Source organism: Zonotrichia leucophrys, chromosome 1A, assembly GCF_028769735.1.
Source record: "Zonotrichia leucophrys gambelii isolate GWCS_2022_RI chromosome 1A, RI_Zleu_2.0, whole genome shotgun sequence".
NCBI classification, from domain to species: Eukaryota; Metazoa; Chordata; class Aves; order Passeriformes; family Passerellidae; genus Zonotrichia; species Zonotrichia leucophrys.
Genome location: NC_088170.1, coordinates 22,361,273 through 22,386,763, shown reverse-complemented (window position 1 = coordinate 22,386,763; position 25,491 = coordinate 22,361,273). Strand labels below are relative to the sequence as shown.

Here is a 25,491-nt window from a genome sequence, read left to right as displayed (position 1 = left end):
GGGAAAGCAGGGTATTTACTAGGGTAAATATTTCTAGGAGCATCATTCCCATACACCAGATTTGCTTAACTAAAAGACAGCTGCAAAGAGAGGCCTACAGCAACCTGCATCAGGCTGGAAGACCTGGCCCAGAAGACAAAAGGGAAAACATGATAGGCAACAGGGGTAAGAAGAATAGAACAAGAACCTTACAACTGATCTCCTAATTTCTTCATGGTATGGTTTATATTCAGACCACAGAGACAGTTCAAGGGATGGCTGATCACCTCTAATCTTGACTCACTACTCATTGAAGAAAGAAATTAATCTCTGCAAATCTATCCTAGTTGGCTGAATGTCACCCAAACAAACTGAAAACACTCCACGTCCCTGAAAAGCTGTCAGTATGTCTGGAACAATCCAGTACATTCACCTTTATACAAACATAATTTTCAAGCACATGAAGAAATTGTACTGGGGACAAAGCTGCCAAAAATGCCTCACTTTTCAAAAGAGAAAAGGTATCATCCTGACAAAAGCTGTAAGGTTTACACAAGAAATATGATTTTAATGTTATGCACAATACATCCCACTCCCTAGAATGACTGTTCTCATCTCGTCTCATCGAAATGAAGAGCAAACCTACACTGGTTGTTTCCTCAGGACGGAGAAATCAAGATTTAGCAGCCCCTCCCAGCCACTTCTACTGCTCATGAAAAGCCCAAAGCATTTGTTGTTCTTACTCCAATACCAGTTGTGAGAAGACTTTCTGTGCTCTTGAGAGCAGCAAACAGAAAATTCCTGTAAGAAACCCAGTGCGCATGACTCCATTAACAGGCCATGGCTGGGCACAGAGGATGTAATTATTAAAACTCCAGGAAGCAGAGAATCCCTGTCCAAACTTTGAAATGCTAGGGGGAAAAAAGAGACAAATCCTGGGGGAAGTATTTTAGAGAAACTAAGAAATAGTGCCTGTGGGAAACTATAAGGGAAAGGAAATTTGGAAAGTATTTAGAGTTAGAACAAGTGGCCCACACAGAAATCCCTCCTGTTGTTATCAGATGAGGGAAACAAGGGTAAGACAAAGATGCCTGAAGAACACAAACACACTTAAATAAAGCAAGATCTAGTGAAACTGTATTAATTGACACACCAATAAATACAAATCCTGTCTTGAGGCTTGATATGTGAAGAAGCTGAAGAAAAAGCATGGAGAGAGGAAAGCTCCACACAGGATATGCTGCCCATTTAATGCAATCTCCACAAACTTGCTATTCCTTTTCAGGGACATTTTGATAAAAATGCCCAGAGACAGGGTGGGGGGAGAAGATTGCTCCCACAGGGAGATGAAGTGTTGAAGGGTGACAGGCACCCGTCTGAAGTGAGCCGAGGCCATGAATTCTGCAGAGAGTCCTGAACCAAGGCCAAAGCATGGACACAGACAGGTTTCCATCTCTGCAGTTCTTCTGTAGAAGAACTACAGAAGGACTACAGGAATATGAACACAAAAGCATAGCCCCAGAAACTACTTTGTTGTTACGGACTCACTCCTGCATCTCCTGTCTTGTTTAAACTAACAGCTCCAGTGTATTGGGGAGGAATCAATAATCTGTCTACTTGGTGGGAACATAACGGGGGACGGTCCTCAACACTGAGAAGCACTCTTTGCTCTTTGAAGTGGGGTTTATGAGGCCCACTAAGCAGCAGAACAGGAAGAAGAGCTGTAAACACAAAAGTGAAGTTGGATGTAGGAAACATCGTCAAGCATACAATTACTGCTAGTAGAGTTCCTCCACCATGTCCTTCATTCCAACTGTGAATGCAATGAAGTTCAACAGAAATGTTTGCTGCTGATAATCTGAGGAAGCTTCTGCAAGAAACTCACCTATACATGGATCACACTCACAACCAAGTCCTTGGGGAATCAATTCTGTCTTTTTCAATAATAGTTATCACTCGGGGGCTTGTGTTTTTTTGTAACAACACACAAGTCAAGAGGTAACTTGTTCTGAGAAACACAGCAGCTTTAAATAGCAACTTGACTATGCATTTCTAAAGAGATGAAAAAATAATTTCTTGCAGATTCATGTGTTTTTATGGCCTTTAAACAATACTGTAGTCTCACAGGAAATCCTAACAATGGTTCAGCTTGAATCACCTCTGTCGGTACTGCACCTCATCTGTTTGGGGATTTTTACCCAACCCTCTTATTCTTTATTAATAGGGTCATTTGTCTGAAAACCTGTTTCTTAAGAGTTTGTCTGTTCATTCTGCACCTGAAGTCATAACCCTTTGTTTGCAGTCTCACAATTGGTTGCTGTGGAAATCATTATGATGTCACAAAAAATAAGGATTAGTAAAACTGCAAGTAGGGAATAAACAAATTGAACAGATGAACTGTTAAAAAAGTTTTACTGCAAGTATGCACAGAAATAAAAAAAAAAAAAAGGAAAACAAAACTTTCCTCCAGACCTGATCTATGACATATGTTCACACAGTGCTCACACAGACCAGGGACAGAAGAATTTTCCTTCATGACTTTTGGTCCAGGGGCAACATTCGGAAAATCTACTGGCTAGGAATACATTTGCTACATTTTGATAAGATACACAACACAGGACCTTAATTTCAAACTACTGTGAACCTTATGCTTCTCTTCTTTCTAAAAAGTGAACAAAACAACTATTCTGCGGCTAATCTATGGATGGATAATGTTTTTCCCTGGAAAACAATGCATTTGGCCATGTAGTAAAAATAAGCTCCTTGATGGACTTCAGACCAAACTAAAACCAGCTCCTTGTGGTGTCTACCTGCTCCAACTTTGATCAGAACAACTGGTGCCCGCACATCTCTGCCATGAAACACCCCAATGCTCAGACTGGTGAACTCTCTTTGGCAAGTCACTTGGGTGCAGTAAGTCACAGGATACAGCCAAGGTGGCCAGCTGCAGGGTCAACATGGCAATACAGACATAAGCTTTCAGATGAAGCTTTTCCCTGATAAGGCCTGAGGAAGGACCCTTCCCATCAGATCACTGACCACTGCAACCTGCCTGTCCCAGTCTGGCAGTACCATTTGCAGCAGTGGAGTGGCAGATCCCTCAGCCAGCTGTAGCAGGTGAGGTCAGAGCAGAGGAGGGAGGCTGTGCCTTTGCATGATCAATATGGGCTGTGCAGGCACAGATCCATGCTGCTTTCCTATTTTCACAGTCCATCCATGGGCTGCCCCCAGTTCTTCCCCTCACAGGCCTCCCCTAAGACAGCAGAGCACAGCTCTCTGCCATGTGTCCTGCCTCACCACTCACAAAACAAGCACAGGGTGCTTGGATAGAATTCTGTCCCCTGGTTCTGCTCTTCTATGTAACACATCAGAAATAGAGATGAAATTGCCTTTCACCTTTGCTTAAGACAAAGAGCAGAGGATTCTCAGCACAAGGGTAAAAATCTCTTCCTCTCAGAAGCAAAGAGCATACACAGTAGTGGGATGCCACCTGGCTCTCATCAGGACTTTCCAGAATTAAGGTTCATAGTCCTCCTCCCTTTACTTAGCATGGAGTGAGACGGGCAGCTAAAGCAAAGCTGAAGCAATTCTACTATTAATTCCAGGATTGATCTGCGACAAAAGAAAACCTGTAAGTAGTCAAAGCTCAAATATGTGCCATTTCACTACTGGGGAAGAAAGAAGTATACCTTGGTGGCATTTTCAGTCATTAAAATATTTGAGATACAACAGGTTCAAATATGTTGACAGGTATAGCACAAAAGCATCTAAATTTTATTTTGAAAGGTGCCTGGTGCTTATCTCACCCAATCTTCTACTCAAAGCTAGAGTGACTTCTAAATCAGAATTCAGATCAGGTTGGCCTGAGCTTTCTTCAAGGAGGGAGATTCCTCAGCCTCTCTACAGAGTATGTCCTCTGCTTACCCCCTTCTCTGGTGGATTTCCTTTCCTCACTACATGGGAACTCCCCTTGCCAAAACTTGTGGCCCTTGACTCTTGTTCTCTTACACCATGGCACAACTGGGGAAATACCATGGACTCAGGAGACCATGCAAGCAAGGGAAAACCAAGTTCTGTTTCTGTTGGGAATTTGGCTCGTGCACAAATAAAACCCTTCATTCATTTGCATCCTCAAAGCCTCCACTCCCCATGGCCTGACTGACAGGGAATTGTGATATCTTCTGAATAAGGGTGAGAAACTTACATATAGGTACAACACGTAACTTATTCCATTTTTCTACGTTTCTTACAAATAATTATTTGTCAAGGTGTGGCAAGCACAATGTATTGATGTTCTATTTATACTGCACATCACTAATTTTAAGAGGTTACAAACACTCTGCATATAGAGTTGGTGAGGCAATCCTTTGGTAAAAAAGTAAAAATTGCAGTAATATTTAGCCTTGGAAAAGAGGTGTTAAAATGTTCTTTAAGAGATACTTGCATCTTCTTATTGAAATAGGTGTTTCAGCCATACAAGTAACAACCACAAATCTGAAAAAAGGAGACACCTTGCATTTGGTAGCTATTCAGCGTTCATGAAAGCTTTGCAACCTCCTTAATGGAAGACAGCTTTTTCTTTCATTAAATACATATCTGTAAAAACAACTCAAAAGACATCAAACACCAGAAAAAATACATTGAAATAACATTAAAGATCTAATATAAATCCACAAAAGCCAGGAAATTCAGAGATAAAGAAAGACTTTCAGACAAGGGAAAACTTTCCAATGTATTAAACTGGAGCATAAATTCACTTCCTCTATGCTTGCCATCAAGTCATTCCAGACACAGAGGGTAAGTTCTTCCCTGGGGTAACTCAAGTGCCTTCTGCAGTACTACTCCAAAAATCAGTTTGGCCCCACAGAACTGTCTTATTACTTTCTCTGTTTCTGATAATTGCCATTGGTTCAAGTTTAAACAGCATCTTCCTGTCTTACAGCTCATTTTCCCATGGTCCAGAGACTGTATTTGTGAGATTGCAATACTTTCCATGATTACAGACTATGAGGTCAGCTGTGGGGTTATGACTTCACTGACTGACTGGCTAAAGGGGAACCACTGTGCAAAGGAGAAAATCCACACTCAAACACAAATATATCTGAGATTAGCAAAGACAACACTGCACCTCAGTGGGCATGGACATTTCCATCTGCACAAATAATATTCTCTGCTTTTCACTCAAGCCAAGTATGAAAATGTCCCTCAAAATTTCTGTTTTATTCATAAGTCATTCATGGTGCTAATGTGTTGCCACCCAAATTCAATCTTGATGTCAGCAGCAGTTTAAATCACAAGCTGTGGGTCCAACTCTGCACTCTCTGGAAGGGCAAAATCAGACATACAGCTTAAGACAGGATATGAAGGGAATGAAGTGATTTTGAACTGCCTTCAAACCTCCCATGATTCTGCCCTCCTCCTCAAGCTGACATGGCTTTTGTTCCTGGGGTCTGGCTTTTCTGTCTCCAATAAAGCAAGATAACCATAATGAACTAGTTACTGGGAGACCCCTAAGTATCTGGCTGAGCAACAGAATCCAAAAAGAGAATGTAACCTCCTAAACTGTATCTAACCCAGGTACTAAGAGAGCTACCCTGAGCCTTGATATACAGAGCATAACTGCTGTAAACAAAAGAGCTTTAAACACTACCTTTGCTTCTGAAAGAATAAAAATTATTTTTCCTTTCAGCTTCCTAGACTGCAAGAGTCAGAGGGGCTATGATGGGCATGCAAAATAAGAAATGGGTAACTTAGAAACTCATTTATCTGTGACTAAAAACACTGAGACCAGCACATCAGACACAACTGAGCAGACAGCTGGTGAGATCAAATTCAATCTAAGAATACAAAAGTGAGAATTCCCCACTACTCTAGGTCTTACAGGGACTTGGGCTCTTTGTTCCTTCTTTTTGCCTGTCAGCTACTCTTTACTGTTTTATTTTCCTAGAGGTTACCTGCAATTTCTCATATTTCTCATATTCTCATAGACAGTCTTGGATTAGACACTTATTTTTTTAGATATCTTCCAAATAAAACATCACACTTTCTAAAAATTAAATAAATGCCTTCTCCAATTTTACAACAGCCTGATCAAGTTTGAATTACTCAAAATGAGAACTTTTCTAAAGTTTCTATCCACGACATTTTTGTAGCCCTGATTGTAGAGGAAAGGCAAGCTATGGATTCAAATGTTTACCCAGAGAAGACAAACACAGAATAGATACAGCTATGTTCACCCATGCTTCTATACTCGAACAAGGAGTCTGGAATGCTCACAGAAGTGAGAAAAAAGGACAGAATTCCTTCACTTTTTTTTTTCTGGTTTTAAGGTCACTAAAAGCTTTTTGGAAAAATAACACATAAAAAATGAGAAAGCTAAATAAATCACAAGAGTTTGCTTCTCATTTATTATACACTCAAGATAATTGTTTCAGGGACATGAAGAAAGGTGTACAGAGCTTTGCAATGCACAAAACTTGTTCTGAGACATTACTTAATTACTATTTGAAATTTTAACCATGCAAAGAAAAGCCCAGTGATTTATAATTACGCAAAACCATAATGAGGACTCTGACTTCTCCTGTAAATAGCCTTTTTTGTGATTTGGCACAATGGAATTAACAACCTCTCCTTTGGAAAGCAGTTGCATATGGTTTGCCTGCAAAGGTTCTGAGATCTACTTTCTGAAATGACCAGTGAAAGACAAAGTACCTTTCTGCTTGGAACAAAATTATTATTAAGAATATAATTTTGAAACATTTCTGTGCTCATGTGCCAGAGCATAATTTCTCTTTGTTGTTCTCTGCGCAATGGATATTGTCTTTATCTAAAGGATTTGTTCTAGTTTAAACAAAGTACAATGTGCAAAACCTTCTCCCTCAAGATATGCTGCAGATCAAAGGGCAAATTCTTTCCCTTACTTAAAACCATAATAGGTGTTTTTTTGTTATCATAACTAGGAAAGGGTTTCCAATTTATATATCACCATTTACAAGCCTTTGGAGGGAGAAATTCTGACTTCAACCAAGTAAGTTGGAGTCTTGCTATTGGATTCACTTCAGTGGAGGCACTACTTTACACAGACTCACCTTAAAAGGAACTTGTTTCACTGACTAATATGCCCTCAGTATGTATCTACCTATGACCACAGCTCAATGAAAGTTACGCATGCAGAAAAAGCAAGATAATTCAGGCATTTTCAAAACCACATCTTCATATATCTTTAAAAATTCAATTAAGGTTACAGTACAAGTCTGTCCATATTTCAGTTTTCAAATTGTTCACAGAAATTATTAAAGAAAAATTATCCTTTTAAGAAGTATTGCTGCTAATTGGTAATTAAAAAAGCAAAAATTAAAATCTTCTGTATGTATCTCTGTACAAGTCCAGTCCACCCGTTACTCACACAGTGACTGCTCAAAACTTAGCTGACATTAATAATAAATTTATTTTATTCAGCGATTTAGTCAAATACTGCTTGTTATGTAAGTCACCACAGTTTCTGTTAAACATGTACAAATGGTCTTCCTCAAATTACCTGAGTTTCATGCAAACAGTTTCATGCAAACTCACACAATTTATAGAGCTTGTAAGCAAGCAGCAGACACAGTCATGTACCACATTAGTGGCAGATGGGAGAAGGGAGGGAGAAGGGCTGAAATCCTGGCAAGTGATTTCATTGACTTCAACAAACCTAATATTTTATCACACATCTCCTTGCTACATATTCAATCTATTAGACCAGGGGCATCACATCTCACTGGTAGACCATTTGTCAGTCTACCTACCTCAAAGAGACTTACGTGTAAAGCTTGATGAAACAATTGCTTGAATAGTCATTTTTGACTTGAATGGGAAGCTTGCAGAAGTGTCTTCAAAACTTCATACACCTCTGACACCTCCAAATAGTTTATGAATGTTAATGCACATTAATGAATGCAACAGAGCATGCCATAACAGAGGGCATCTTGTCTCCTCTACATATTCAATGCTTTGATCCAAGTACTGTATATGCTTCATCAATTGTGTGAGATGATATTTTCAAAACCCAAGTAAAGAGTTGAACATGGAAGGAGGGTCCCCAAGCAGATTTCTCAGGCATTTAGCATCATTAACAGGAAACTGAGCAGGAGAAGCAGCCAGAGCCGGAATGGGTTCTCCGTGAATACTAAGGAAACCCCAACAATATGTTAACACAATGCAATTTTGATAAGATCATGAGTGAAGCTTACATATGTGTTCCTATTACATCTTGTAAAAGGCTCCAATTGTTATTAGGATAATTGATAACAGTCAAAATGGATTTGGGTAATATATTAGGTAAAGTCATGAATCCTGCTCCATACAGAAACTACCAATCTGACTGCTTTCAAGCTCTCAGCCATTATTCAGAACAGACACGAAGCAAAACCCCTAAATTGTGCCAATTCATTCATTATTTTTGATTCTCCAAAATGGAGACTGCCACCATTGGCAGGTGAGTTTTAATCAAAGCAAACCAACCTCTGCGGACCAAATGCCATTCCCACTGACACCAATACAGATATACAATCAAATTTAACTTATCAGTACTATTATTTAAATCATCTGAGTAGCACCAAAGCCTGACCCTGCAGTTCCATAGTTCAACAGCTGTCCGGACTGACAGAGTAGAATAAAACAAACTGAAAATAGAGATTTTATCTTAAAGAAGTGAAAAGAAAAAGCAGAATAAAGACATACATTATTCATTACTAGTCTCCTAAAACTGCTATGGAAATAGCACTTATAAAAATATATAACTGAGCTGCGAAAAAAAACCCTGAAACTCTACAATACCTACAATGATAACAGGGAATACAATTTAAACTGGCAAGAGAAGGAATTAATGTCACATGCAAATAAACTGCAGCAAGCTGTTGACAGCTAAATTCTAGCATCTGTGCTATAAAACACACAAATAATATCTTATGTATGTGAAGATTTCACTAGAGTGGGGTTGGATCCATCTATTCTCTGCAGCTATCTCTGGAAGTTCTTCAGTTGCCCAGTATTTTCTTACTAATCTTCAAGCTCCCTATGTTTAATTAGGTGAACATGTGCAAAACTGATAATTTAAGGAAGCTAGCCTTATCTCCCCATTAAGACTCCACTCCATTTCAAGTTTCAGCCAACAGCCATCCAAAATCTAGCTCCATCCCTTCCCTGAAGGAAGCCTTCAGAGCTATGAATTACCAGGACAGAGCATAGCACAGTTCACAGTGCTCAGGTCCAGCCTGGGCATCAGCATCTGTGAGCAAGACCATTCACAGGGGGTCTGCCGATTAATAAATGTGATGGAGATTTACATCCAGACCTCCCATATAATTGTCCCAACCACAAGCTCCTGTGTTCTCCTGGATGAGAAGTGTTCTCCAACCCTTCTCTTGAAGCTGAAATGCCATGCAGAGAAAATGCTACACAATTTTTGAGTGCTAATTAAGGCAGTTTTCAACACTTAGGATGGGAAAGACTTTTATCCTTGAGTCCAACCATTAATCCTGTACTGCCAAGTCCACCACTAAACTATGTCCCTAAGGACCACATCTGTATGTTTTCTAAATATCTCTGGAGATAATACATAGACTTCTTAAGTATTCTAGGAGCCTGTCCTGGAAGGGAACAGATGATAGAACCTAAAATGCTAGTGACACAGGCTGTAGCTTGGGTGAAATGGATTCCCTGCAATGTTATGCCATGAAAGAAAAAGGATGAAACCCAGAGATGCCTGCATTTGAGAGATAAATCCACATTCCCCTCCCATCAGCACAGGGTGGCTGGTAGCTGCCCTTGACCAGAAGCAAGACTTCCTTCCTGAAATGAAATGAAATCACTGCAACATCAAAACAACCAAGAAGCAGCCTCCTTGTCTCACTCTATTGCAAAGAAGGAAATCATATCCTATGAACAGGCTAGAGTAACAGCAAGGCTAATTAGCATCTTCTGTGCAACCAGAACCATTCTGAACAGAGAGCAACACAGAAATGCAAAACAAACAGTGTTGTCAGCATTATAAACCTCCACTCCACAACTACATGCATCTCAACATATGGCTTTTTCATTCAGACTGTCATCTTCCCAAGCCTCCATGTTTCCCATTTTCCCCCATGACTGAAAATATCTGGATTCTCTTGGACCTGAAAAGATTTCTTCCTCTTCTAGCAGCAATGTCACTATTGCATCTTTGATTCATCAAACTACATATCCCAATCTGACTATTCAAGCAATTCAGCTTGTGAAGGCACAATTTTCAAATGTCAGAGTCCTGTCCCTCTACTTTTATTTCAGTTTTCCTGTGCAGTCTGATGAATATCTCACTTAGAGACTTGTAAATGCCATTGTAAACTATGCTTCATTTATATTTTAAATGGGAACTGCCACAAAAGAAATTCAAAACAGAAAAGAAAAAGAGAAAATAGTTTTCTTCACTAAGTGTTGTGTGCTACAGAATTAGAAGACGATTCCTGGTGAGGATATTTTGCAGCTATTTAATGGAGGAAGCCCATCTTCTTGTTGAAAATCTAGCCTCATACCTTAAATGTAATACTGAACTGTAATTTGAAGTGAGGCTTAGAGTCAGGATTAAGAAAGAGGAAATAACAATACTTGCACTTAAAAGCATATAATGACTTTCATTCAAACACCTGAAAATAATCTCTAAATATTAATTATCACAGTATCAGTCTCCCCCAAACTCTTCCAGAAGAGGATCAACATGGCATTCCTTTGGCATCCAAATTGCCTGCTTGGATCTGTACAGAATGCAGACAAAGCTGAAAGTATTGCCTGCCTTTAATTATTATGGTAACTTTTAATTGACAGGAGTAAACTCACCCACACAGGGACTGAGTGCCATTTATAAGATGGCCTTTTATTGCAGAGAAGAAATTTTATACCTTCCTGTAGGGCTATTGCACTATGGGGGCTTGTAGTATAAAGCCGAATTAAATTAAATAAATAATGTTAAAGGAGAAGCACAATTAGTCAAAAATTTTAAGAAAACATAGGAGTCTTGACTCCAAATCTTCTCTTCTGGATCACACATTAAAACATGAGTTTTCATTCCTTCTGCAGCACTATCTTTCAAGAGGACACGGAATGGAAATAGATGAGGTGACTCATCCATTTCTAGATGAGGTGACATGGAATGGCCCTGTCCCACAGCTATGACTCAAGACTGGCTAATGCTCAAAAGGAAAGTAACCATATTTCAAATATTCAAGGAACCAGACACCTCATTTTTGTGACTATGTCTGTCATTTAATCAATCAGTATTAGACTTCTAAGTAATCAAGCAAGGTACAAAGATGAAAAAATATCATCATTATGCATCAAATATCCTTCAGGCTTGTATGTGGGATTGGTTCAAAACCCTTCAGAGTCTCCAGAATCTCTTCATTCTAGCCTGTATATGGAACCACAGAATCACAGAGTCATTTCAGTTGGAAAAGAATTCTAAGATCATCAAGTTCAACCATTAAGCCAGCACTGCCAAGCCCACCACTACACCATGTCCCTAAGGTCCACATCTACATGTCTTTCAAATATCTGGAGGGATGATATATGTACATTTTAAATACCTTACTCCTACTCCTCATTACCCCTCACTACTCACCAGCTAGACATACACCAGAGATACTGAAATTGTCACACCTGAATTTATAGAAACACGTAAAAAAACATCTATTGGTTTAAAATTCAGGATTGAAAAGTGAAATGTTTCCCTTCCTGCCTCGTCCAATGCACGCTCAAGCAAGCTTTACTGGAGAAGGATGGCCTTGAGCTGAAGGCACAGGGCAGGCTGCCAGGAAATCCGAGTTCTATTCCTGGCTCTCCTACAGATTTCCTTGGGCAAGGCAATTAACCTTGTGGAGTACACTTTCAATGGAGGTGAGGCCCAGCTTCTCTTTCTGCATTCATAACATTTTCAATGGTGAAAATGGAAATGCACAAGCAAGAATGAGTGCCTGTACTTTTCTTTACCTGATTTTCTGTCAGGTATTTGGATGCATGGTTGCTGATAACTGAGCTAGTAAAAAACCCTAACAATTCAAACACTGCAGGCACAAAAATGCCTCCTGATCTTGCCACAAACAACCTCAGTGCTGAGTTTCCTCGTACGTAAAACGGCCAGTGGGGCTTCTAAAGCCAAAGTACACAGCCAAACGGAAAACTGATTTTTAACGTTCTTGAACACCTGTTATCTGAGATCATAAAAAGCGAATTGCTAAGAATTTCAGTTTGCCTTTCCCTAGAAATGCTCTGATTTCACCTGGTGCATTTTTTTACCTGATAAAATTCCCTCTTTGGACCTCCAATAGAACAAAAGATTTTTCCCTTAAGTAGTCTGAAATGTCAGATGAAATCAAAATTCTTTTTCAGCTGAGATGATATCTTTTAATATACCTTAAAAGAACTGGAAGTGAATTAGAGAATGACTGAAATATCAGTTTGCTAATATAAATGCATTTTAGAAAACAAATATCATGGCTTAATTTTCTGTTGTGGTATTTTTCAAATAAATGTTGCCACATCCATTTATACCAACAAAGAACAGGACTCTGAAATTCCAAGAAAGGACATCCTTTGCTTAGACAAATGTCCAAAGAAATGAAGACACATATCTCTCTGAACGCTGGGGAGACAATGTATTTTTAGTGATTTTTTTGATGCATTTGGTACAAGGATTTTATTGCTTTCCTGAAATGTTGAGTTGAAAAGAAAAAAAGCAAACAACCAAAAATTGGCAAAAGAAAAAAAAAAAAGAGCATCTGTGAGACAGAGATGAAAAGTTTAACAATCACTTTTTTTTTTCAAAATGTTCATGAGTTGAGAGATTATTTCTTTTACAGGTCATCTGAACTGGAAAGTAAGTGTATAGGTATCAAGATTTTAAGGGTTTTCATTTATGCTCTCAATCCACTTCCTAAGTTTAGGAATTAAGGATAGGTCAATAGTCCTTTTTCATAATTATAAAATGCCTTCAGGCTCTTTAGACCACTGAAACAATGAACACTCTCAGGTGATGTTCTTGCCCACACAGATGTAGAACATGTTCAAGAAAGAAGCTATTTTATATTATCAAGTTATAAAACAGTACCTATGACCTCCAGAAGGAAGCTAAGGTTGTTTGGAAATTAAAGTAACTGCAGCTTATGTAAATTTTCACTATGTGCTTCACACGAAGTAGTAACACCACAGATATAGCAGTCAAAAGTTGTAAAGAATCAAAATAACTGAAATTATGTTATTCTTCCAAGAACAAGAAACAGAATTTTTATCTGTGCTATCTTCTGTAATTACATAAATACTAACCTTTTCATTCATCATCCAATATACAAAATATGAATTTTATCTCAGCCGTTTCTTGCTCCAAATGGACCCAGTAGTACTTCATTTAAACAAACACATGTTCTCTTAACAGCAGAATCTCTAGCCTAGCTTAGGGATACACTAGTAAGCACTACATCAGAGAGGGGAAAAGTCTCACACTAACCTTTTGCTATCTAAGAGCCAATTATATGTCTTATTTTATTGTCTAGGTTGTCCTCGATAGCATCAAAAGACTAATATCTCCAGCTGAGAATTCACCACTGCTATAACAAAGCCTTCTTTGGAGCAGGATGGACTATGATCTCAGAACATTCTTCTCTCTCTCTATCACCCAGTGAATAAGATTGCATGAATTTAAGCATCTCCTAGACCATGACTTCATATGAGACAAAAAAGACTGCCTGCATAAGTAAGAAAAACTAGTCAAATGACTTCACATCACAGAGCATGTCACTATCAGGTAGAAACTCGACTTAGAAACTTGACTTAGGTGTGGAAAGGCTCAGTGTTCACATATTCACAGGATATTTTGAGTTGAATGGGATCCACAGGGATCATCAGGTCCAAGTTCAAGTGAATGTCTGTATGGGCATTGAAGCCACAACCTTGGTTTTACTAAAATCATGCTCTGACCAAATGAGCTAATAGGGGCAAGAAATAGCCTCCAAACATTGATAGGTCCTCTGAGGTAATGGGATTTTTTGGTATGTATTTCTTCAAAATTAAGAACCTCATTTTCAAAATCTTAATGAGCACTAGAAATTCTTGCCCTGACACAGGAACTGTTGGCATGGAAAAATCTCACCAATTCCATGTTCAAGGTTTTGTATCTCAGCTATGTCGGAATTGAACAGGAAATAATCGGAAGAAAAATTTACTATAAAAAAGCATTTTTGTGATTTTTTTTTTTAAATGTGGTTTGGCACTGCTTAAATTGGCATTCTGTATAAAATGAAACTCTGCCCTTATTAAAAAAAGTACTATAATCATCAATCATATAATAAACAAATGGTTTGGGTTGGAAGAGACCTGAAAGATCACCTAGTTCCAACACCCTGCCATAAGCTAACACACCTTTCACTAGACCAGGTTGCTCAAAGCCTCATCTACCTTGGCCTTCAGCACTCCCAGGGGTGGGACATTCACAATTTCTCTGAACAATTGTTCCAGTGTCTCACCACCCTCACAGTAAGCAATTTCCTCTTAATATCTAACCTAAACCACTTTCTTCCAGTTTAAAGCATTTCCCCTTACCCTGTCACTACAGGTCCTTGTAAGAAGTCCATCTCCATTTTTCTTGTGGCTCTCTCTGCTTACTGGGAGGCTGCTCTATGGTCTGTCTGAAGCCTTCCCCAGGCTGAACAGCCCCTTCTCTCTCAGCTTGTCTAGATGATCATGACTAGGATCACATTTAAAAACTGCTTAAGGAAATTAATTTCTTATCATCTCTTATCTCCTACCAAACTAAAATATGCTCTCTATACTGTCTAGAAGCAAACAAAATTGTTGGAAGTTTTCTGAACAAGTCACAGTTCTTACTTAGGCTTCAGTGATGAGACACACAAGCAAATGCTTCACACGCATCCCACATGTCCCTGCTCAGAATGTCACCAACTATCTTCTGCTGTTACAATCACACAAATTCTAGACTTGCATCTATCCATCTTTTAGAACAACTACATGGCATGGAATCAGCCATCTCTTCTCCTCACCAAAGTCCTGCTCAAGGCTGTAAAAAGCTCTGGACTGTTCCTCTGGAACAATTCTGCCATTCTATGCAGAGAGTCTATGGTTCCAGTCAAACAATTTGGAAATGCAAAAAAAATTCTACCTAAAGACTCAACAGAAACAATGGAAATTAAAATCAAATACCCTTTTCTGCATCAACTTCCAAACTGGATTTCAGATTCCTCCATTAAACTGATGCCTGAGAGCACTAGAAGACTATGGAATTTCCAGGGCCTTCCAATGCAGCTCTTTGCAACAAACAGCAAAACAATTGATTACTTAGTCCTCTGCTCTACTCATACACCTTCAGTCAAATTATAGGCACAGACAAATGAAATGAATAAAATAAAAAACCTTTGATCTTTACGAAGGACTACATGAAGCCATGAGCAAAACAGTCTCTGAGTCCATGAGCAGCAGCACCAGGCTTCGATGGCAAACACGTGCCCCTGATGAAGTTAATGACAAACCTTTCACTGACTCCTGTGAATTTGACTTTATGCCTGTACTACATAAAATAATTCTGCAAATAACAACCAGGCTGCTTCATAGACTTTTTTTTAAGCATCAAAGGCTATGTCTACAATATGGACCACAGGATGGTGCTGAGGACCTAGGGTCCAAACCACACACCTTTCAAGAGGTTTTTGTTTCACTCTAGCCTAGTCCTGTGGCTTGAATGTCTAACAGACTGCACTTCTACAGCACATCTTCCAATTTGGTTCCATTTGAAAGGAGTCCTACCAATGATCTCTGGGACCACTACACAACGCATACAGTAAGTGGGGAAACTCAGGAGCTGCATTTCCGAAGCATATTTGACCTAACACACTAATGCAGATGCATCCAAGGAGCTTAGAATATGTCTGTGAAATAAAACCTCTACAATTAAGGAGTAGTGAGGCCCCCATGAAGAGGATTAATAGGTAATAGAACTCACAGCCTTCAATGTGTTCACACGGGTGCAGCAACCTACAGTGAAGGTGAGTTTTACAGCAGCAAGCACTATGTTTCTGATTTCAACTATGCTCATTTCCCACCTCCTTGACCTTGTTATTTTCAGGACTTTCATTCAATTAGCCCTCCACATTTAGAAAGCTTTTCTATGTAGCTGAATATTTTATTTTCAGAAGATTTTGTTTAATCTTGACTGTCTATTCTATAGGGTCTTGACTGTCTATTCTATAGGGTCTTCTGTCCCTTGACAGCTTTGTAAAGTACACATTATTGCATTAAAAAGATCATCTGATGTCTCATATGTTTGTGATAAACTGGGCTTTTTACCCTCTTCACTTGGGCTCTTCCTCCCCCTCTCAGTTTTATACTAGTCAAAAAAGATTTACTTCTCTTCTAAAAAATAATATATAAATAAATACACTGTGAATCACAAACATTAAATACTTAATTTGAACCAGCAGAAAGACCAGCTACCGGAATTCTACAGTGGTCTGTTAGCTTGTATGTCTCTGCATGTGCATATTGAAGGAAACAGCAGAAATAATATTTTACAATTTGATGAACAACATATGACACAGAACCTCTAGACTCCCAAAAAAAGGGTTATAAACTTATGAAAATGTAGAATTCTGCTCTCTCCAACAAAAAAACCCCATACGCTCCTTACTTGCACAGATACTAAACCATCATCAGTAAGGCCTGACATATAAATAAATTGGATTAAGGAAATATATAATCATTAAGGATTAAACTGAAATATGTGTGATAAAATGGGACATTTTCTGACTACATGTTGGAGGTCTAAACAAAAAGGATGATGGCAGACTCCTCCCCTGAGTTCAACTACGAGCTAGAAGGAGCCCATGAACTCAATTTAAACTGGAGAGAAAAAAGAGAAGGGGGACAAACTCTTCAGACCATGAGAATCAAACATGCCATTATCTCAATGCAAGCTGCAGATTTGGAGACTTATCTCTAAAAATTACAAGAAGTAATTGTATCATCAGAATAACAAAGTAAAAAAGATTACGCTTTCAACAGGTGCAACAGCAAAGTAATACGTTGCAAAATATGCATTAATTTTTTTTAAAAGAGTCTTGAAAGTATTAGTCTCATAATAAAGTAATGCATAGAACTCATTTCAGTAATTCTCACTTCTGAAAATCAGATTCTTTACTTGACAAATAGCCCATTCCATACTGAATGCTCCACTGATACTGCCTATTCTTTCTTCCCCATAAAAACACAAACACAGAAGGGAAACATTCTACAAGCTGTCAAAGGCGCTGTATTAGCCCTTTTTTACTGAAAACTCACTTTAGTTTAGTTTCTGACAATGAGTACTTGCAGGAGAAAACATTTCTAGTGTGTCAAGTTGATGCCTTTTCCCTTTTCCCCAAACTCTTCAACTATTCACCTGTCACACATTGCTAACTCAGAGGGGATGGCTTGACTATTATAAATTAATTACTCTCATAAACCAAGTATTTTTGCTGTTTCCCAGGGATTGCACCCAAGGTTAGGATCAAGCAAGCAACACTCAGCATCCAGATATGCAAGGTTCAAGCCAGATGGGAGGAAGCAGAGAGAAACTGACCCACGTTTTACTGCATCTGGCATTTGCCTTCCCCAAGCTGCTTCTGAGATCACCAGCACAGATACATTCCGTAAGTCACTTTTTTAATGCCAGCAAGCTTCCTCATGTACCTGAAAAGTGCCTGACCTAAAAACTACAGGTATAAACCACTCATCTAGTATGCAGTGGCTTGTTTTCTCCAAAGAAATATCTTGTGGAACATTCACTGGAAAATGCAATAGAACTAGCTCTTAAAGAGACTGCTAAAGCCAGCTTTCCCGTGTTTAGTGGCTAATACTCTGGGGAACCTTAGCTGTAGTTTTCAGTACCTTCTTGTGCTGTTTGAGATTTTGCAAGCATATTGTGCAACTCTTTTAACAGCTATGCAAAAGAACTAAACAAAATGGAGGGGGAAATGACGGGACTGACAAGAGGAAAGAGAATACAGAGTGAAATAAGGGTTTGAAATTGAGATGGTGGGGGTGGATTTGAAACTAAAGTTTAAAGAAAAATGTTGAGCAGGGAAAGGAAACTGGAAAAAGGAGATCAGAAATGTTAACTTGTGATGAAGCACACAGCCACACCTTTTTATCATCCAATATTCAATCCCATTTTCCAAGTGACACCCCATGGGAAAGCCCATACACAAGTGAAAAACATGCAGACGGGAGGTGCACCAGGCTCATTAGCTGTAAACATCAGTGAGGATACAAAATTTCAAGTACCTAAGAATTAAATACTTCCATTGCCAAAGAATAAAAACACACTTCTGATAGACGCTTCTAAAGACTAAATGGGGTCAGGAAAGGTGGAAACGTTTAATGAAATATATTACCAGTCACTACAAATATATGAGGCATGAAAATGACTGTGAGTGGAAAAACTAAGTTCTACGCGCAAGTATCCTGCCATTCATCTGCGCTCTTTCTCACTGGATTTAAGGAAAATATGCATGTTTCCAGGCAATGTAGAACAAAAGCATTTTGGTTTTTAAACTTTATCTCCTGTACCCTACATCTGAGTCTTATCACCCCTCTGATGTCCCATAGTGCCCCTTTATAACCTTTGTTACTCAATTACTGAACAAGTTATCTCATTGTTACTCTCTTTTGAAGGAAGAGTTGAGCCTCTTTTCATGCTGATAAGATAGGCATAAATATTCACTCGAAGCAAACATTCAATTGTAAAGTGTCTTGAGCAAACTACCAGAGTCTAAAGGTAGGAAGTGGTGATCAACTTCTTTGCTCTTTTAACCCTTTAGTCAATCCACCAGAACAAAGAGACACAGAAGATAGATGCTTTTCTTACAAATTAAATTACTGTTCTCTAAAGGAATGGACTTTATAACGTGCTTTACATTTATAACATGCTTTATAACACAGCAAATAAATCTGGAAGTGAAATACCTACCCATTTTCTGGGCCGGCCTCTAGGTCGCTTTTCACCAGTGGCTTCTGCTTTCTGTAAAAGAAACACAACATATTTTATACCTCAGCATTACTTAACAGCCTCAGTAACTAGGAACTCCTTTCCTGTAACATTAGGAACGGGAATTACAACCATACCTCTTGGGTGGCACCAGGCCCCCCAGCTAAGCCGTGTGTTTTCTGGCAGAATGTGCGACTGTGCTCCTTTTCTCTGACATTTCCTAGGCAGCACCTCACCTGCACCCAAGGGTGTCCCCTGATCCACGCTGTGTCTGGGGCCATGGAGGAGGGTGCCCACACAGCCCCAGCTGCCCAGAGCCCTCTGCAGAGCTGGGGCTGTGTCAGACAGGGCCATGGAGGAGTGTGCCCACACAGCCCCAGCTGCCCAGGGCCCTCTGCAGAGCTGGGGCTGTGTCAGACAGGGCCATGGAGGAGTGTGCCCACACAGCCCCAGCTGCCCAGGGCCCTCTGCAGAGCTGGGTCTGTGTCAGGGCCATGGAGGAGTGCGCCCACACAGCCCCACAGCCCCAGCTGCCCAGGGCCCTCTGCAGAGCCACCCTGTGTCAGGCAGGACCATGGAGGAGCGCACCCACACAGCCCCGGCTGCTCAGGGCCCTCTGCAGAGCCACCCTGTGTCAGGCAGGACCATGGAGGAGTGTGCCCACACAGCCCCGGCTGCTCAGGGCCCTCTGCAGAGCCACCCTGTGTCAGGCAGGACCATGGAGGAGTGTGCCCACACAGCCCCAGCTGCCCAGAGCCCTCTGCAGAGCTGGGGCTGTGTCAGGGGCCATGGAGGAGTGCGCCCACACAGCCCCAGCTGCCCAGGGCCCTCTGCAGAGCCACCCTGTGTCAGGCAGGACCATGGAGGAGCGCACCCACACAGCCCCGGCTGCTCAGGGCCCTCTGCAGAGCCGAGGTGCCCTGGCCAGTCACCCAACATGCAGGCTGATGGTGGGGACACAGGGCAATTGGGAAACCTGGGAACCTCCAAGAACATCAAATCTAGTCTTTCATATGCCATCAAAAAGTACTTGAAGATACTAAATTAAAAATACAGCCTGTTTCAAGTTTGATCAAAGCAGTTTACAGCAGCTACAATTCATTTTTTAGTCTCATTATGTTCATGCATGAAAGTAATTAGGACAAAATATCACCATGAACATGTCTGTGTTCTTATTGGGAAACAATTTCTCTACTTTTCACATGAAGTTTTCCAGGTAAAAGCACACCATTAGGCTATAAGTAAACCTTCCATGGCCCAAAACACACCTTCCCTGTCCAGGTTTAAGGGAACAAAGTGGAAGAGGCCCTAGAAGTGACCACTGTATTTATGTAAGCCTAGCAGTTGCTCCTGGAGCTCAGCTTAAAGGAAATATGGGTCCTTTTATGAGCTCTTCCACTAATTCCACTGAGTGACATTGTGAATACTACCACTAATAACAGTGCTTAGTAGTACACTAAAAAATTTACAGAGTTTAAAATGAAAATTCCCAGTTATTCTCTCTAGCTAGGCTATGTTCATCCATACACTTCACCAGGTAAATTATCCTGTTCCACTCAAGATTTTGTCACCACCTGTAGTCAGGGCAAGACTTGCCAGATACAAGGTCTCCAAGAAAGAAGACTTTCAATATACATGAATTGTGTGCCTTTGGGTTTTTCCCCCCAGTTAACTGTATGTATATTTGATTTGCCCTTAGAAATTAACTGCGCCATTAAATAAATCACTTGCTGGTCAATCACTGTAACATACACTGTAACCCAATGCTGTGCAAATCGGATCTCTCTAAAAGAGAACTTGAGCTGAGGAACTAGTGGAGGAATCTCTACAAAAAAACCTGCCCTGTGAGTTAAATGCAATTACTTTGAAATAAATACCTCACAATAAGAAAGCTGTGAAAAATAAAATTCACACTCCTGAAGGGCAAAATTATCACTCAGACTTGTTAAAAGAGTAAACTTGAGCTTTAATAGTTTATACCGGTGTTACATGTAAGGTGAAACCCTCTTAAGAGAATACTTGTTAAAGTGCATTTACTATATCCTGTAGCTGTCTATTTCAGAGTTTTGTTTCCTTTAAGCGGTCAATTTCTTTATACCTTGTAACCTGAAGGATGCAAAAAACCAGATATGGTTTAGTGTTGATAACCTGCAGCTCCCTGCTTCTACGTTTACTGCATGAAACACAGGGCATAAATCTTAAAAAGAAATATCAGTTATAATTGGTCTTAACAAATCAACACTTGACATGTTATCAGAGCACTAAAGCTATTTATTTTCTTGTATGTATTTCTGCATCTGAAGGAAAGATCCTTTTCCAAAACTCTATTAAAAAAAAATAATTAACTTTTTGAGTACAAAACTACTTTGGTCTAATAATTAAAGTCCCTACAAACCTGACACAAATTTTAGCTTCAAATTATAATGAACATGAGAGATTTCTTTGAATAACTAATCTTTGCTTCCTATGGCAAACTAATCTTTGCCATAAACTGTCACACAGGGTGGCCGCTTCCCATGCAGCTCAGCAGTGCTGAGCTCTACCACCACCAAAGCTCCATGTCAGAAGTGGCCAGTGTTCCTGCTGGCTAGTTTGGGTAATGGTTTGTCAAGTGCTTGGGGACTGTGCAGATTGAAAGGCACTATATTCCTGCAGTATATAACTTCCACCTCATGTTAGAAGAAAAACATTTCCATAGCTCTTATCAAAACCAAATCTTTCCCAGAGGTGAGCTGAGCAAACAGCCAGGCATGCCAAAGGTGATGTTTTGGTACAGAGAGATTCTGTAAGTAAATAGCAAGGTTTTCACAGATTAAACTGCAGAAAATGAATGACAAGAACCTCCAAAGTGGAAGTTTTAATCTCCTTTTCAAGAGAAGAGAAAGACAAAACAGTTAAGAGAATAAATGAAAGGAGCAGTAGCAGCACAGTGGTAATGATAAATACATGAAGTTCAGAAAAATATTCCACCTCCTTCCCTCTTTTTTCAGCCTGCATTTTGCTAAAATACTGTATTTTAGCTAAGTGCTGTATTTTCTCCAATAGCATTAGACTTTTAACTGAAGCCTTGAAGAAATGTTTTATCGTGTATAAGCTAGGTAATCCATTGCTTCTCCATGAAAGCACTAATACATTGCCTTTCCCCTTGAACAGATTTTTGCACCATCAGAAACACTCCAGTCTGTTGGCTCTTGGCTTTAATTGAAGCGTTGCCTCTGAAGCTAGGGGCAAATCCTGACAGAGCTCCAGGCCACCCAGAGGTGGTGTTTGGTCAGGGGGTTTTGAACATTTGGTGCTACTATGCTATGAGGCATGACCTTGCTTTTTACAGCTAAAACATGAAAGCACCAAAGCTTAAACAAGAGTCAGGTATGTTATCAAACACAAAGTGTATTTCATTAAAAATAGGAAATTTCTTATAAACAATAATATGAACACACCGTTTTTTGCAATGTCACATTTGAGGAACAGAACTACACTTTTTCACATTTAAAAGCAAGATCTATATGGGAAGTGGTTTTTATTTATCACAGGTGAGAAAGATCATAATTCAGTCACTGCTATCTGAACTAACTGAACAGCTAATAATGTGGCAATTACTCTAATTTTGGGTAATATACTTCCTTTCTTCCTTAAAGCCTTGCATATCACACATGCCTAAGTTTTTATAAACTAGACGCGAGAAATAAACTGTGTTTTATAGAAGGCCAAACCATTTCTCCATTGTTTAATTTTCACAAACAGGAGGAACACAATGTGTTACCAAATAGATAAGAAGAGGTAGAGACAAAAAACTCCTGATCACCTTGCACTTGAGTCCCCACAATTAGGTTGTTATTATGCAGTCTGCATCTTTAAACAAGTTATTCCATCATTAATTTAAAATTTTTTTTAAAAAAAAATAACAATATGTGAATTTGGTTTTGGGTTTTTTTCTCTGTAAAGCACAACTATTTTTTTCAGGAAGATCATAGTGGGGAATCTTCCTTTTTAATTTCCTGGGTGTGCACATCTTATTTTATTTTTTATTAATATTTTATTTATTAAATAAAATTAATATTTAATATGTGCACATAATGAAAGACTGGAAGTGCACATCCAGGAAGATGTGCAATCCACTTAAGCCCTGTACCACAGGGCCATCAAACCCTGCTTCCAAACAGCTTCTCTCAGCAACTCTAGGACTTGACTGCCCATGATCTCTGCCTCCTTATTACAAAAATGTGCTGTACCCAGCCAGAAACCAAGGCTGTACTACTGAAAGCAATGAACAAGACAAGACAAATATAAATAATTGAATGGCTATAAAGTGCTCTTTGGGCATCCATGCATTGTCAAGGAAGACCTCAAATGCAACAGAATCCAAATTTGAAGAACTCTATCTACTTTGCAAAATGATCTGCTGGAGATCTCAGATAAAGTGTGCCAGAGCTGTAAATCAGGTAAAATAAGTGATAGCTCTCAGGAGGAAGATCACTGTTGCCAAACAGAGTCAAAAGACCTAGCCCAGGAATGTATCCCTCTCAAAAAAACCACACAAGTTATTTAGTCAAAAAATACTCCTAAAAAAGCTTTAGGCATTGACTAAGTACAAAAACATCACACTTTCCATGTCCTGTTTTATCCTTTATAATGCTAAACAAAAATCAGTCTTCTGCTTTTCCTATCTTGGTCAAAACATTTGATTTTGAGGTCTCTTATTTTTTCACAGCAATAACAATCACTTGATAAATTTGATCTTGTTTTCCCTTTAAGCTTGTAATGAGTGGTGTTGATGAAAATGAATGAAGCATGGAGAAGCCAACTAGATTTTCATGACCCAATTCAGGGCAGAGTCCTCATCACATGCACTTTTCTGGTTTGTTGTTTTTTTTTCTTTTACCTTTGGACTGCTTAACCCAGGGGCATGCCTTTCTACATACCAACCTGGCCATGTAAGGTAGAGACAATAGCAAGTGTAGTCACACACAGGACCACAAGCTTTAGTTTTCAGAGGATGATGCAACAAGCCCTGTAGGCATTTTCAGTGAATCTCACTATACCAATAACTACAACAAAACTCAACATATTTTAGCAGAAGGTAAATTTTACTAAAGAATTTATACCATTGTATATTCCTGGGACATCCCTTGACAATTCCTTTAACAACAATCATATAATAGCTACTACTCTTTTTTCTAATGTCACAAATGTGTTTCCTGCTCCCAGACAGGAAAGTATTTATGCCTGCACAGTATTTTTGTCAAGCCAAACTATAGGAATTAAAAAAAAAAAAGCCCTAGAAAGGGAAATGTGATGGGCTCAGAACAGAGGTCACCAAACAAATAAAATTCAACCACAAAACACCCAGGAAATTAAAAAGGAAGATTCCCCACTATGATCTTCCTGAAAAAAATAGTTGTGCTTTACAGAGAAAAGAAACCCAAAACCAAATTCACATATTGTTATTTTTTTTAAAAAAAATTTAAATTAATGACAGAATAACTTGTTTAAAGATGCAGACTGCATAATAACAACCTAATTGTGGGGACTCAAGTGCAAGGTGATCAGGAGTTTTTTGTCTCTACCTCTTCTTATCTATTTGGTAACACATTGTGTTCCTCCTGTTTGTGAAAATTAAACAATGGAGAAATGGTTTGGCCTTCTATAAAACACAGTTTATTTCTCGCGTCTAGTTTATAAAAACTTAGGCATGTGTGATATGCAAGGCTTTAAGGAAGAAAGGAAGTATATTACCCAAAATTAGAGTAATTGCCACATTATTAGCTGTTCAGTTAGTTTTGCAACATTTTGTATGCATTGTCAAGTTTCACATTGCTAATTTCCTAACAAGCACAGTTTGTTTTCAGATGCCCCAAGGCCAGTTTACTAAGACCAAACACAAGCTCTTAAAGCTAAAAAAAAAAAAAAAAAACAAAAAACCAAACCAAATTTTTTTTTAAAATCCTGTGAACCAAGAAATTTTAAATATACAACACAACCACAACTCCAGGGAAAATTGTCCATCAAGAAGTGATTTAAGGGTATTTCCTTTTTGACGTATAACAAAACGAAGCCCCAGTTCTGGAGTATTTTTAACTCACTGCCAGTTTGTGCAATACATTTTTAATTGTGATGTGTAATGCTTTGCAAGAGAACACCCAATCAATTAATCATGAGTGCCTTCTCATGGCTGCTCGGTGGGTTCTCCTGGTTGCCGTTTATCTAACATGTTGTGAACACTCTGAAGCATTTCAATGAGCTCCCTTTGAAACACACAGGGCACGCACTATTCTTTAGAAATTCCAGCCCATTCCAGCTGGGTGTATAGTGCCCAGGTTCACATGTAGAGAGGCTTAAGCTAAGATACCCAGTGCTCTTTCTGGGAGTTGAGACAGGCTGGAGCAAGTCTTAATGAATGCATGTATGCATATGTATGTGTAAATATGTGTACCACAAAATTGAACATATAGTTCACTCCTTTTAGAGGTGAT

General features: G+C 39.2%; 1 protein-coding gene across 2 annotated transcripts in view; it reads right to left on the bottom strand.

Moving 5' to 3' along the window:
- HMGA2 (high mobility group AT-hook 2) overlaps positions 1-25,491 on the bottom strand; it is a 119,471-nt gene that overhangs the window by 87,919 nt on the left and 6,061 nt on the right. Inside the window, exons 4-5 of one of the 2 annotated variants that reach the window (XM_064731128.1) lie at positions 19,001-19,051; positions 11,272-11,401 (exon numbers count right to left, since the gene is read on the bottom strand). In XM_064731128.1, the coding sequence (XP_064587198.1) occupies positions 11,372-11,401; positions 19,001-19,051 (81 nt within the window). In that variant the 3' untranslated portion in view covers positions 11,272-11,371. Of the gene's footprint in view, positions 1-11,271; positions 11,402-19,000; positions 19,052-25,491 lie in introns of those variants that run through there. The other variant, XM_064731118.1, reaches the window with a different exon arrangement.